The sequence below is a fragment of the Pogona vitticeps genome, chromosome 11 (assembly GCF_051106095.1).
Source record: "Pogona vitticeps strain Pit_001003342236 chromosome 11, PviZW2.1, whole genome shotgun sequence".
Classification (NCBI taxonomy): domain Eukaryota; kingdom Metazoa; phylum Chordata; class Lepidosauria; order Squamata; family Agamidae; genus Pogona; species Pogona vitticeps.
This window is the reverse complement of record NC_135793.1, coordinates 8,214,326-8,227,306: the sequence shown is the minus strand read 5'-3', so window position 1 is coordinate 8,227,306 and position 12,981 is coordinate 8,214,326. Positions and strand designations below refer to the sequence as shown.

The window sequence follows — 12,981 nt, the reverse complement described above, 5'->3', positions numbered from 1 at the left end:
CCTTTCATGTTAAGGCAAATTGTAGTATGCCATTCAAGCAAAGCATGCATCAAAGCCATGAAGTGGGTTAGAAATCCAACAGAAGAGTGTGCAGAATTAAAATAATGTTTCTCCTCTGGGGTAGAGATGAAAATCCTAGAGTGAGAATTAGAAACAAATTTTTCTCCCCTTTTAGAAGGGCAAGGTATTTTCTGTTGGTCTTGACTGTTCCGTTTGCAAGAACAATTTTTTTTCAAATAATGCAAATTACACAAAACTACAATAGCATTTCCCTTGTCAGCCCTACTTATAGCCTAAAGGAGAATTTGGAAATGTTAATGCCTTATTGTTTTAAAAAAAACCACGGTTACATTAAGACATTAAGAAAATTAATAAAGTCTGTTTGGTAAATTGTTAAACCTCAAACAAAATAGTTTAAAATGACTAAAAATACCCATTGCTACCAAAAACTATAGCCACAAGTAATGAATGAGAGTAATGGGAAGAACAGCAATTTCTATATAATAATTTAAACAACAATTTTAAGTAATTGTTGAATGCTTTAACGAACCTGGATTAACAGATAATTTTTAAGGAATTTTTTTTTTTGTCTGAAGTGGTACAGTCTAGATCAAAATGTATGACCTCAGTTGGAAGTCTTAAGAAACCACTCTCACAATGTAGAAGGATGGGGCGGGGGGGAAGGGCAGCATCTGTTTACCAAATAGACTAATCTAATTTCAAATATAAGGAGAAGGCAAATCCTGGATTAACCTGGCAGAACAGGGAGAGGGTTAGGCAAGGAAGGCGAAGTGAGAATTGTGTATCATTTCCTCAACATATCAGAACCGATCCGGGTGCAAGAGAGATCTAGCCTCTGAAAGGGGCCTGTAGGGAAGAACGGAAGCCACAAGAGTTGTGGGGAAAAGAGATCTGCTAGCAAGTTGGCCATGGAAGAAACGTACCTGCTTAACGTGGAAGGAGTCAAGAAAAAGATTTTACATGGAGGCTGTGGAGAACTGCCAGATTTCAAAGATGGGAGCAAGGTATGTGACTGCAGGCAACGAAATTGCCCATAGAGGTTGAACGTAAACCAGCTATGATCGGTGAAGACTGCAAGGAGTTACGGGTTGTGGGGAAATCAAAAGCTTAAAGGGTCACATCTGCACTTTGCTTATGTGATCCTTGGGTACCTTGGATCGGTTGATTTAGAAACAGGACGGTCCTTGCTTTGATCAAGCAGGGCTTTCATGAAAGTAGGCAGAGGGACAGTAACAATAATGGAGGCTCCGGTCATGCAGATCAATCTGCGACGTTACTTTTTAAATCCCCTTTCCTGTGTTCTGGCTCTCCTTATCAGATGCTTCTTAGTTTTCACCCACAGCCCAAAAGAAAGCTTATGTTTCAGAAGCAGGCAATATGTTGATGAGCGGGGTGTGTGTGTGTGTGTGGCAATCACAGACCTTTTCAGCGAACCCTTTGAAGTTTGGGGTGGGAAATTCCAACCTTGCTGCAAGGGATGGCACTTAAAACTGACATTTGCAGCCTAAATCTGAATTCACCTCATACAAGCAGACATGGCACCGACATCTGCTATGACTCTTATCTACAATTTTTCTGCACCCTCCATGAAAGGATGGTGTCCAGCCTGATGAAGTGAGATTTTCTCCACGAAAACTTGCAAGTGATCCAATAAAGGGATTACAGTGGACCCTCTACTTACAGAATTAATCCGTATTGGAACAGTGGCTGCAAGTCGAAAAGTCTGTAGGTCGAATCTCCATTGACTTACAATGCATTGAAAACGATTAATCCCATAACCAGCGGTTTTTATTCTATTTTTGTTTCATTTTGGTTTTTTTCTGGTATGTAAGTCGATTCTCCGGCTGCAAGTCGAATCTAAATTTTGTGGCCAGAGACGTCTGTAACTCGAAAAGTCTGTAAGTCGAGCCATCTGTAAGTCGAGGGTCCACTGTATATCTGTATAATCTTCAAAACCACCACAGCCTTTTCCTAATTCTTTAGATTACAAAGCTAAGTATGTTCACATTTGCTGTGGGGTAGCTTGTTTGCAGGATATCCAGGCAAGAGTCATGCGGCACCTTGAGGTTTAACATGTTTTACACAGCCCAGGCTCTCATGAATTACAGTCCAGTTCATTTGGACCAAATATGATTTCAGTGTGGAGAGGTGGATGGAGTAGGATAGAGGTGGACCAGGACTCTGGAGAAGAGGGTTCGAATCCCCACTTGGCCACGGAAACTCACTGGGGGAGAAGAACTGATAAAAAACACTCCTTAAATATCTCACTTTCCTGGAAAGCCCTATTAGGGTCGCTATAAGTCAATTCTGACATGACAGCACAGAACACAGACACAGACACACAGACACACCACACACACACACACACACACACACACACACACACACACACACACACACACACACACAGACTTTTTTTCAGCCTCTGATGTGTCTTTTTGTTTTGCAAACAATACCCATCAGCAGCGAGAAAAGAATAATTCAGACTGGAAATTCCACCAAGGGGGATGAAGCTGAATCGGGGGGGGGGGCAACAACTGAATCCTGGGGGAGGCAGACAAAGATTCTGAGCTTCTTGTGGTGTAGATTTGGGCGGTCTGGAGCTTAGTTAGCCTTAACCTTAATCTGCCTCTGATGCAGGTCACGTTCCACTTCCAGACGCTGAAGGATAATTTTGAGCGAACCGTGATCGATGACAGCCGGGTGGGTGGCATTCCCATGGAGATTATTGTGGGGAAGATGTTCAAGATCGAAGTGTGGGAGACCCTGCTGACTTCCATGAGGATTGGCGAGGTGGCAGAGTTCTGGTGTGATGCTGTTGTAAGTGTATAATTGGCGCAGACTTGCCTTGAACACATAAATCTGGCTTTGATACTGAAGGATAAAGCTGTTGAGGGTGCCCGGTCGTGATGGATCGATGCTCTCTCCAGGGTCGGAGGGAGTGGGTCTCAGAACAGCAGGAGTGGGAGTGGTTGCCCTCGTGTCCAGTGCAGAAAGGATTGGTCTGATCCAGCGCAGCTGTTCCTAAATTTCCTATTTTGTATCAGACAGTTGATCTAACACAGACCTTAGAAAAGGGACTTTTTGGACCATAGTGCCCAGAATCCTGAAAAGCTCTAGAGAAAGGAATGCATGGCTGTTCAGACGTTTTCAAAGTGCTGCTCCCATTGAGCTCTGCTAGGGGCTATGGGGTTGCAGTTTATTCACATCTGAGAGGTCACACATTCCCAAACCCTGGTCTATCTAGAATAGCACTGCCTACTTAACTTGAAGCCTCTCTCATCACTTGATGTTTCACATCTTTTGTAACTGCAAAGGCTCCCCCATTTCTTGCTTTGCCATCCAGCCCGAAGAACCACAGATTGGCTGTTTGGTTCCCCGTTGCACCTCCTGCCTTAGAGGAAGAGCCAGCCTCTGTAGCCATGGGCGAGCTGCACAGTCCCCCATAAACCCCAGAAGAAGGGAATGTGAAGCCACTTTGGAGTATTCCCTCACCCTGGGCGAGGGTGGCCATAAGTCAGAATTATCATGCAATTATTATTATTAATTGAATGAGAGAATATAATTGCTCAAAGATAATTAGTTAATTACATGGCTGAGTGCAGATATAAACTCAGGTCTCCCTTTGACCCTTGCTTTGAGAAAATAGGTGTTTTCACCTGTGACAAGAATTGAGGTAATGTAGCTCTAGCAGAGAAGAGAAGACTCCCTGGAAAAGACGCTGATGTTGGGAAAGTGTGAGGGCAAGAGGAGAAGGGGACGACAGAGGACGAGATGGTTGGACAGGGTCATTGAAGCGACCAACATGAATTTGACCCAACTCTGGGAGGCAGTGGAAGACAGGAGGGCCTAGCGTGCTCTGGTCCGTGGGGTCACGAAGAGTCGGACACGACTTAACGAATAAACAACAAAGCTCAGCAGATAAGAGTTATTCTCTATGCTGCTGGCTGCCCGATATTTGTCTTTTTCTCTTTAGCTACTCAGAGAGCCTGTGGTGTCTATGGCAACGTAGGCACAGTCTTTCTGTGTTCTTGTGTCCCAGTCTTCTCTCCCTTGCATGTTTCAGCACACAGGAATGTACGCCTTAGTTTCCAAGGGCATGAGGAAAATTGCTGAGGGCAAGGACCCTTTGGAGGGCCAGAAGCACCGCTGCGGGATGGGCAACATGTTCGACTACCACAGCACAGGTTACGCAGACCTGGATGAACTGCAAAGGACGCCACAGCCTCTCATTTTTATCATGGAGCTGTTTAAAGTGAGTCAGAGAATGAACGTGTGTGTGCACACCTTATTATGTACTGACCGAAGTATAGGAAGCTGCTTTACAGGGATGGGATTCTCAGATTGTTTAGACTGCAAACCCCATAATTCTCCACCCAGGCATTTATATCTCAAAGAGACACCTTACAGACACTTAAATGTGGATCACCGGCGGAGGTGTGGGGGAAAAGTCTAAACTGAGAAGCTTGGAGGCCTGGTGAGCCTAGCATCACCCCAGCTTCCTGTTCCTGGCTTGGTGCTAGCTGGGAGTTTTCTTTCTGAACAGGAAGTGAGGTAGAGCTAGGCCTAGCTAAGCCTCAAAGCCTTCCTGTTTAGGCCTTTCTCCCAGGCGAGCCACATGCAAGGGGCTGTCTGTCAGTTAGATCTCACAGAATGGGAAATGTGGGATTTGTAGTTAAAAAAAAACCCTCCATAAATCCCATTCCTACTGTCTTAAACTAAATCAGGGCATTTGCTCAATATTGTTAATTAGCCCACCAGACCTTTGATCACACTATTGTTGTCACGGAAACCAGCTTGTGCTCTTCCTGTCAGCTATGCCTCCCTCCCATGCAAGTCAGAACCAAGCTTGACTCTGTCTGGCTTCTAAAAGTGATGTGTTCAGGGTGGTCTGGTGTTCTAATGTACTTGTTACCGTTATTCCACCTTTCCTCCAGTGAGCTCAAGGTGGCATCCATGACTGCCTATTGCATGCATTTCTTGACAAACCAGGGAAATGAGCCAGGCTGTGAGGGAATGACTGTCACAGTGTAATGCAGGGAGCTTTGTGGCTTGATGGAGACGTGAATCTCGATCTCCTACATCCCAATCCAGCTCTCTAACTGTTGGACCACACTGGTGTGTGCAGCCATTTTGTCCACCAGCGGTGGTTGTGCTGGTTGTCGTTGATAGCATTAGTAACTAGTGTTAACCATCGTTCATGCACAAGGGATTCCAGAATGGTGTTCATAATAACGACATACAAAACTTTTTCGACCAGCAAACTGAACAATTTAAACCCCACCACCTCAATGTTTAAATGAAAATTTTAGCCTAAAAAGACACGACAAGAAAGGAAAAGTGAAGGGGAGGAAAGGGATGCAGTCTTTCAGACAATTTGTTGGAATGACTCCGTTTCTTCTCCTGTCTTCAGCGCCAGCAAAGGTAGTCCTCTAGATATTAAGAATCGCAGTATCCACAAGTCCCTTATCATTAGTTGTGCTGGAGGTGGTTGATAGGGAATAGCAGGCCAAAGCAACTGAAGTCCAAACATTCCCCATCCATGGGTTACAAGCAATGGCTGCTATTAGAGGTGACAGCCAAGGAAGGACCATGATGGAGGATAGTTCTTCAGCATCCCTGGTGAACTAGCCCTATCTCATCCCACTTCACTACTTCAGCTGGAGTATGTGGCAGTAGGGTCAGTTTAATTTGTTTTTGTAGCTTAGTGGTTTCGGTATCTGGCTACGGAGTCAGCGGGTGGGAGTTCGATTTCTCACTGTGCCTCCTGCAAAAGTAGAGCCAGCCTGTGTGGCTTTGGGCCAGCTGCACAGTCCCAGAGGAATGGAACAGGAAACCACTTCTGAGTATTCTCTACTTGGAAAACCCTCCAAAGGGTCGCCATGAGTCAGAATTTACTTAACAGCATTTATTATTATTATTATTATTATTATTATTATTATTATTATTATTATTATTATTATTATTATTATTATTATTATTATTATTATTATTATTATTATTATTATTATTATTTATTATTTATTATTATTATTATTATTTATTATTTATTATTTATTATTAATTATTATTAATTATTATTAATTATTATTATTATTATTAATTATTATTAATTATTATTATCATCATCATCATCATCATCATCATCATTATTATTATTATTATTATTATTATTATTATTATTATTATTATTATTATTATTATTATTATTATTATTATTATTATTATTATTAATGGCCATTAAAGTTGGTTTTTAAATTTTATAAATGCGTAGAATTTATATCTAAAATATTAACTCTTCTTGTTAAAATATTAACTTTTTTTGTTCTGTCCTGTCCAGGTGGAAGACCCCTCTTCCTACAAACGGGATACGTGGGCCATGAGCAATGATGAGAAGCTGGTGGCAGTGCCAAAGTTGCACACGGAGGGTAACCGGTTAGTCCTGGCCAGGAAATTCAAGGAAGCTGCTGAGAAATATCAGGAAGCCGTCATCTGTTTGCGCAATGTTCAGGCCAAGGTGAGAGCCAGGTGAAGATCTGTAGGAGCCATCCCTCTCCAATGCAGACTGAAACGTTGGTGTGTATTTCTAGATTTCCAGGTGGAGGTGGTTGCTACGATGGTCTGTTGCTAAAGAAACAACAGCAAGGCATTTTTTTGGCACCTTAAAGACTAAAGAAAGTTTATTTGGAACAAAAAATAGCTAAAGTCTGTGTGGTCCCCAAGATTACATAGATGTAAGAGTAGGTGATACTTTTTATTGGACCACTACAATCAAACAAATTGCAAGCTTTCATGGAGCACATTCCACTTCTTCAGGCTTAGTACAACTCCTTCATGGATAGTGCAGAAAAACTGTACCCAAGAGTCGAAAAATTGGTCGTACAATTATTTGGTGGGAGATTCCGTGGACTGCAGCTCACTTCATCAGAAGCTTCTGTCAGATCTTAGGTCAGACTTAGCTGTCAGACAGATGGCCTCACATTTGACTCTGGAATACTTTGGTATACAGAGGAATTCATGATCAAATTAATGACTGCAAGGTGACCAGGTTTTGTGGCTGTAAAACAAGCCCAAATCATCACCCTTCCACCACCATGCTCGACAGGAGGTGTTTGTACTGATATGCTGTGTTTGGTTTTCACCAAATATGGCACTGTGTATTATGGCCAAACATCTCCACTTTAGTCTCATCTGTCGAAAAGACATTGTTCCAGAAGTTTTGCGGTTTGTCCAGGTGCAACTTTACACAAACCTAAGCTGTGCTACCATGTTCTTTTTAGAGAGAAGAGGCTTTCTCCTGGCAACCCTTCCAAACCAACCATACTTGTTCAGTCTTTTTCTAATTGTACTTTCATGAATTTTAACATTTCACAGGTCTGTAGAGTCTGAGATATAACCCTTCTTCCCCCTCCCCACAAAAAAAATTTCTCTTAGCATTGTACGGTCTGACCTTGGGGTGAATTTGCTTGGATATCCACTCCTGGGAAGATTAGCAACTGTCTTGAACGTTTTCTGCTTGTGAATAATCTTCCTCAGTGTAGAATGATGGACTTTAAATTGTTTGGAAATTGCCTTACAGCCCTTCCCAGTTGCTTCTCTATGATCATTGATGATGTGTTTCCTCCTTGGCATTAACACATACCTGAATTCTCCAGACCAGCAAACTGCTAAAACTTCAGCTTTTATAGAGGTGGACACACTTGCTGATTATCAGCTTTCTCAAGGGCATTTGGTTAGCTACTTAGCTTCTTAATTCCTATGGAAGCAGTAAGAATGTCCTCAGTTTTTCACACACGGCTTCTCCATGTTGGCCTTACTTTTGTTAAATGAATTATGACATGGTGTGTAAAGTGTCATTCAACTGAGGTTGTATTTACCTAATTTTCAGACCTGCTAAGGACCAAATTCTTTTTTGTTATGTCCTGATACATAAAGCCATAGAATTCAAAGAGGGTGTACTTTCTTTTTCACCTGACGATATGTTTGCTGGCCTCCGTTTCCTGCTTCAGAGCACCGGTGATTATGCCAAGCATGGTTTCACCCCCACCTTTCCTCTTTCTTGCTGGGTCTCTTGCCAGGAGAAGCCATGGGAAGAGGACTGGCTGAAGCTGGAGAAGCTCATCACACCTCTGGTGCTCAACTATTGCCAATGTCAGCTGGAGCTGGGGGAATATTACGAGGTGCTGGAACACACCACCGACCTTCTCCAGAAGAACAACAGTGAGTGGCCCTACCAGCTAGAGATTTGTGGCCCAGTCCAGTCTAGCCCTTGGGGGTGTTCTACGTGCATATTAAAATGCAGGTGCCCCTATATCTTTCCCTATGCTGTGGAGAGCACTGAGGAAGCATACCTATAAGATCCCAATATGCTTTCCTAACAATCTTGTGAAAACATTGCTGTGATCTACACCAGTGGTTCCTCACCTTGGGTCCCCAGATGTTCTTGGACTAGAACTCCCAGAAGCCTTCACCATTAACTGTGCTGTCCAGGATTTCTGGGTGCTGTAGTCCAAGAACATCTGGGGACCCAAAGTTAGGAACCACTGATTTACACAATAGCGTATTATAGTTGGTGAAGCTTGGCTGCCCCTAAGCCCACCTCTCTATTTCTTTGAGTTTGGAAAGTCTAGCCCCCAGTCACACACAGAGAACCTGGGCCACTTGGAAGTCCCTTACTAGGCTACAGATTGAAGGTGGTAGAACCACAGAGTACTTAAAAATGGTTGTTGTGGGTCTTTCGGGCTCTTTGGCTGTGTTCTGAAGGTTGTTCTTCCTAACGTTTTGCCAGTCTCTGTGGCCGGCATCTTCAGAGGACACCAGAGCACGGAATGCTGTCCTCTGAAAATGCCGGCCAGAGAGACTGGCAAAACGTTAGGAAGAACAACCTTCAGAACATGGCCAAAGAGCCTGAAAGACCCACAACAACCATTAGATCCCAGCCGTGAAAGCCTTCGCGAGTACTTAAAAACAATGAGGCTTTTCAACTGACACAGCCTTTCATGAATGTGAACAGGTAGCCTCACATCTATGTCAATGTATTCTGTGCCCCTCAACATGTGCCATGGAACATTTGATGTTAGCTGCCCCAAATGCTCTTGATGTTGCCTGCTATTGGGAAGATTTTTTTCCTGATATATTTATTAATTGTACTGTGGTACAGATTTCTTTGGGTTCTTTGTCCTCCCAGAAGAATGAGACAAACACCTCAAGCTTCTTGTTTTGCAGACTTATGACCTAGAAATGGAGTTTTGTTTAAAATTACAGTACACCATATTCTGCAATTCTGCCCTGAGGGTGAATGAAGGAAACTGCCTTGTGGGTGAAGGTTTCAGGATTTGGGATAGAGGGAAGGACCTAGTCAAGAAGCTGTCTGGGGGCTGTTCTACCTCAAGAGGTCTGCTTGCCTCAACTGCCAGTTTATTTGGTTGTTTCTCTCTGTGTGCGCTAGGGCTGAGCAACATTCAAATGGTGCCTGAGAGAGAAAGATAATGTGCTTTTGCAGTGGTTTTATGTCAATCTTGTGTGATCATCTAATTTGAGAACCGGGTAATGGTCTGTGAAAGCTGAATGTTACAGTATATAGAGAGACTTCAGCAGATTTGCAGGGAAAGACCTGAATTTATGAAGTTCATTTGTGAGCATTCCACTGTCTTTGCTCTTTTCTAGAAAATGTCAAGGCTTATTTCAAGCGAGCAAAAGCCCACAGTGCCGTCTGGAATGAAAAGGAGGCCCGGGCAGACTTCTTGAGGGTGGCCCAGCTGGATCCATCTTTGGCGGCTGCTGTGAGGAAAGAATTGAAGATGCTGGGGGAGAGGATGAGGCAGAAACATGTGGAAGACCGCAAGAGATATCAAGGCCTCTTTCAGCAGTCTTCTAAAAGGGAAACAGTGGGGAGGACAACCGAGGAAGACCTCTCTGAGGAAAAAGAAGAATGGCCTGATTTCACCAGGCAGAGGAGAGAGACTGAGGAAAACAATAGAGAAAACTTATGGAGGAGTGAGAGGAGACCAGAAGGGATGGAGGCAGATGTGTTGAATGGAGAAACGGGGCAGGGAAAAGAAGGAGAGGAAAAGAAAGAGCTTATGGAGAAGGAAGGAAAGAAAATGGATGAAGGGGATTATTTTCCTCAGAAAGAGGGAGAAAAGATTAAGATTGAAATAGGAAATAAAGAGGAAGAAGAACAAGGCCAAGGAAAGGAGGATAGTTACTCTGGAGATGATGTCACTGATTGTCAAACATCTGGGAGCAAACAGTTAGGAGTTGAGCCATGGCAGATAAAAGAAGAAACAGAAAACGCAGGAGTGGAGCGGGATCAAAAGAGAGAGAAAGGTTTGGTAACACCACGAGAAGAGCAAGAAAGAGATGTTATCCATGGGGATTATGGAAAGAAACCAGGGCAAGCTACAGAAAGCACCAGGATCCACATTGGAGAGGGATTTGTCAAAGGATGCTGTGAGGGAGAAGTGAATTCCACTGGAGAGAGGGAAAATGAGGAAGCCATGTGTGGAACACGAGAAGTCACTGCAGGGCAGCAGAGGGTGCAGAATGATGTACATTTTGGAACACAAAATTTCAGAGAAGAGGACAGGCAAAGTTACATAGAAGACAGTGAAGGAAATTATTTCCAGGTCCAGAATAATGAGTCAAAAGGGAAAGCAAGGGAGGCCACAGAGTTCAATTCTGCGGGAGAGGTGAGGCCTGAACAGAAGAACTGTGGATGGTCATGGAGAGAAGGTGCCCCTAGAGAGATGAAGGAACAAATGGAAGGAAGGGAATTGCAAAGGAATAAAAAAGAATCTGACCATTATTCTAAGAACGAGACTGAAGCAGAGCAAGGACACTGTGAAGCAAACACAGAAGACAGTGCATGGGCGGCTAGAGATGGTGGGAAAGAAGCAGGAGATGACAGAGATGAGGCAAAGACCAGATTCAGGGCAGAGAATTCCAAGGAAGAGAAATATAACCACAGCAAAGGAATGGGATGTGGAAAGGAAGGAATCGAGGCTGGATCTGGTTTTGTGCCACCGGAAGATATATATGGAGATGAGATCAGGCAAGAGAGTTTTGAGTCAGAGACCAGCTTCAAAGTGAAGAATCTGGAGATGGAAGTAAAGGTTGAAAACCTGGAAACAGATCAGGCAGACTTGCCCATTAATTGCAAAGGGCCTGAGAAAGCAAGAAGGGAAGTGGAATGGAATTTGGGAGAAGAACATCTCCAGAAGGAGGGTGAGGTGTCAGGAAGAGGAATTGAGAATGTTATTGTGTCCCAAGACTCTAAAAATGGCAGCGACCAAATTCAAATGTAATGTTTGGGAGAGATGGCTGGGCCTGGAGCCATAAGTGAGCAGAATGTTTATGTTTTGAGAGAGCCCAGCTTGGTGCAGGAAGATCCTCAGTGAGGAGGTAGAATGGGTTATGCAAAATCCTGTGCACGAGTGACTGCTGTCAAAGTCTACAGTGACTCCTAAATATGTTGGCTAATGATGACCTCTGTCAAAGTGGCCCTATCAATTTCTTGTGTGTGGGGGAGAATGGTAGGATCCTGCTCTTTTTTTGTTCCAGTAACACACTTTTCAGCTCCCTCACATGTTGCTGAGTTGCCAGGCCCTTTTTTCAGCTGTTCACCTTGTACTTTGAAAAAACGAGTAAGAAGAAAAGCCATGTGGTCCTTGTACGCAGTCTGACAGATCATACTTTTATTAAGCTACTAAGATATTACAAACAGAAATTAGCTTTCATCCCTGCACCACCATCGGCTGTGTGGTCTTCAGACTGATGGAAGATCCTTGCAAGGTTGAAAGCTAGGTTGTGTTGGTGACTTTTATTGTTCTAATAAAGGTTTCATCTACCTTTGCCTTTGGGGGAAAAGGGAGCTGTTTGACACGATGCAAACTGAGTTCATCCTGTATCCAGATTTCCCAAAAGAGGCTGGAGAAGATAGTTATTTCTTTCTCTCTCTCTAGAAAGTTAAAGGTGTATTAAGAAAGCAATGAGTGTTATTTGGTGTACATTAATTCCATTCTCACCTCTGATAAATATGTTTCATATTTGACTAAAGGGGATAGTAGAAATATAAGAAACCTCTCAAACCCCAACCATATGGCCTATTCCTGATTTTCCCTGAATTGTAAGAGTCCACAGAATGACGGATAGGGCATCAACTGAAGACCAACACGAGTTCTTGAATATCATGGACTTCTGATGCCAAACAACCCATACTGCATGCTAAAGAAAGAATCCACAAGGAAAAACCATTGATTTGACCTTAATTTGGCTTTAATTGACTGTTCCTGGTGGTTTCACTAAATTCCTAATCCCAACTGTTTTAGAGGCAGGTCATATTCTTGGGCATTCTTAATTCTTCTAGCGAAACAGAAATTCTTTGACAACAACCAAAGAAACAATACAATACAAAACAAACAAACAAAACACACACGTGGCACCTTAAAGACTAGCCATTATATTTTAATGTAAGTTTTCATGGGCATGTCGACTTCGTCAGACTTTAAGAGACAGAATTCCATTCTGAATTTCAGAATTTTTATTCTGTCTCTTAATGTCTGACAAAGTGAATGTGTCCACGAAAGCTTACGTTAAAATATAATGGGTAGTCTTTAAGGTACCACATGTTTTTGTCATTTTTTGTATTGTATTGTATTGTTTCTTTGGATTTTGCCTGATATGTTTGCACAGACTATCACGGCTACCTCTTCTAGAAATTATTTGAGTTTAAAAAGGCAGAGAAGTCAGTGGGGGAGGCAGGTAGCAAATTGTCTGACCACTGTTTTAAGAGGTCAAAGAATTCCAAACTAGGAATTCTTTGGGAAGCTGGGAAGGAGCTTGAAAACAACAAAAACTACTGCAGTGCTCTCTACATGGGGCTACCCTTGAGGCTGATGCAGAGACTTCAACTGGTCCAGAATTTGGCAGCCAGATTAATAACTGAGGTGAAGAAATTCC

At 43.0% G+C, this 12,981-nt stretch overlaps 1 protein-coding gene across 1 annotated transcript; it reads left to right on the top strand.

Annotated features, from left to right (window-relative positions):
* The first annotated feature begins 27 nt into the window (after positions 1 to 27).
* Positions 28 to 12,450, top strand: LOC110084945 (uncharacterized). Its single transcript, XM_072981107.2, has 6 exons — positions 28 to 1,025; positions 2,662 to 2,841; positions 4,088 to 4,276; positions 6,362 to 6,538; positions 8,100 to 8,241; positions 9,688 to 12,450. Exons 1-6 carry the CDS (start codon positions 930 to 932, stop codon positions 11,325 to 11,327), a joined length of 2,424 nt encoding a protein of 807 aa, XP_072837208.2. The 5' UTR covers positions 28 to 929; the 3' UTR covers positions 11,328 to 12,450.
* Positions 12,451 to 12,981: the final 531 nt, after the last annotated feature.

Bases quoted from the DNA above. Each gene is read 5' to 3' on its own strand.
- LOC110084945 (XM_072981107.2), top strand. From the start codon at position 930: ATGGAAGAAACGTACCTGCTTAACGTGGAAGGAGTCAAGAAAAAGATT. The intron at 1,026-2,661 runs GTATGTGACTGC...CCTCTGATGCAG, and splicing joins ATTTCAAAGATGGGAGCAAG to GTCACGTTCCACTTCCAGAC. The intron at 4,277-6,361 runs GTGAGTCAGAGA...TGTCCTGTCCAG, and splicing joins TTATCATGGAGCTGTTTAAA to GTGGAAGACCCCTCTTCCTA.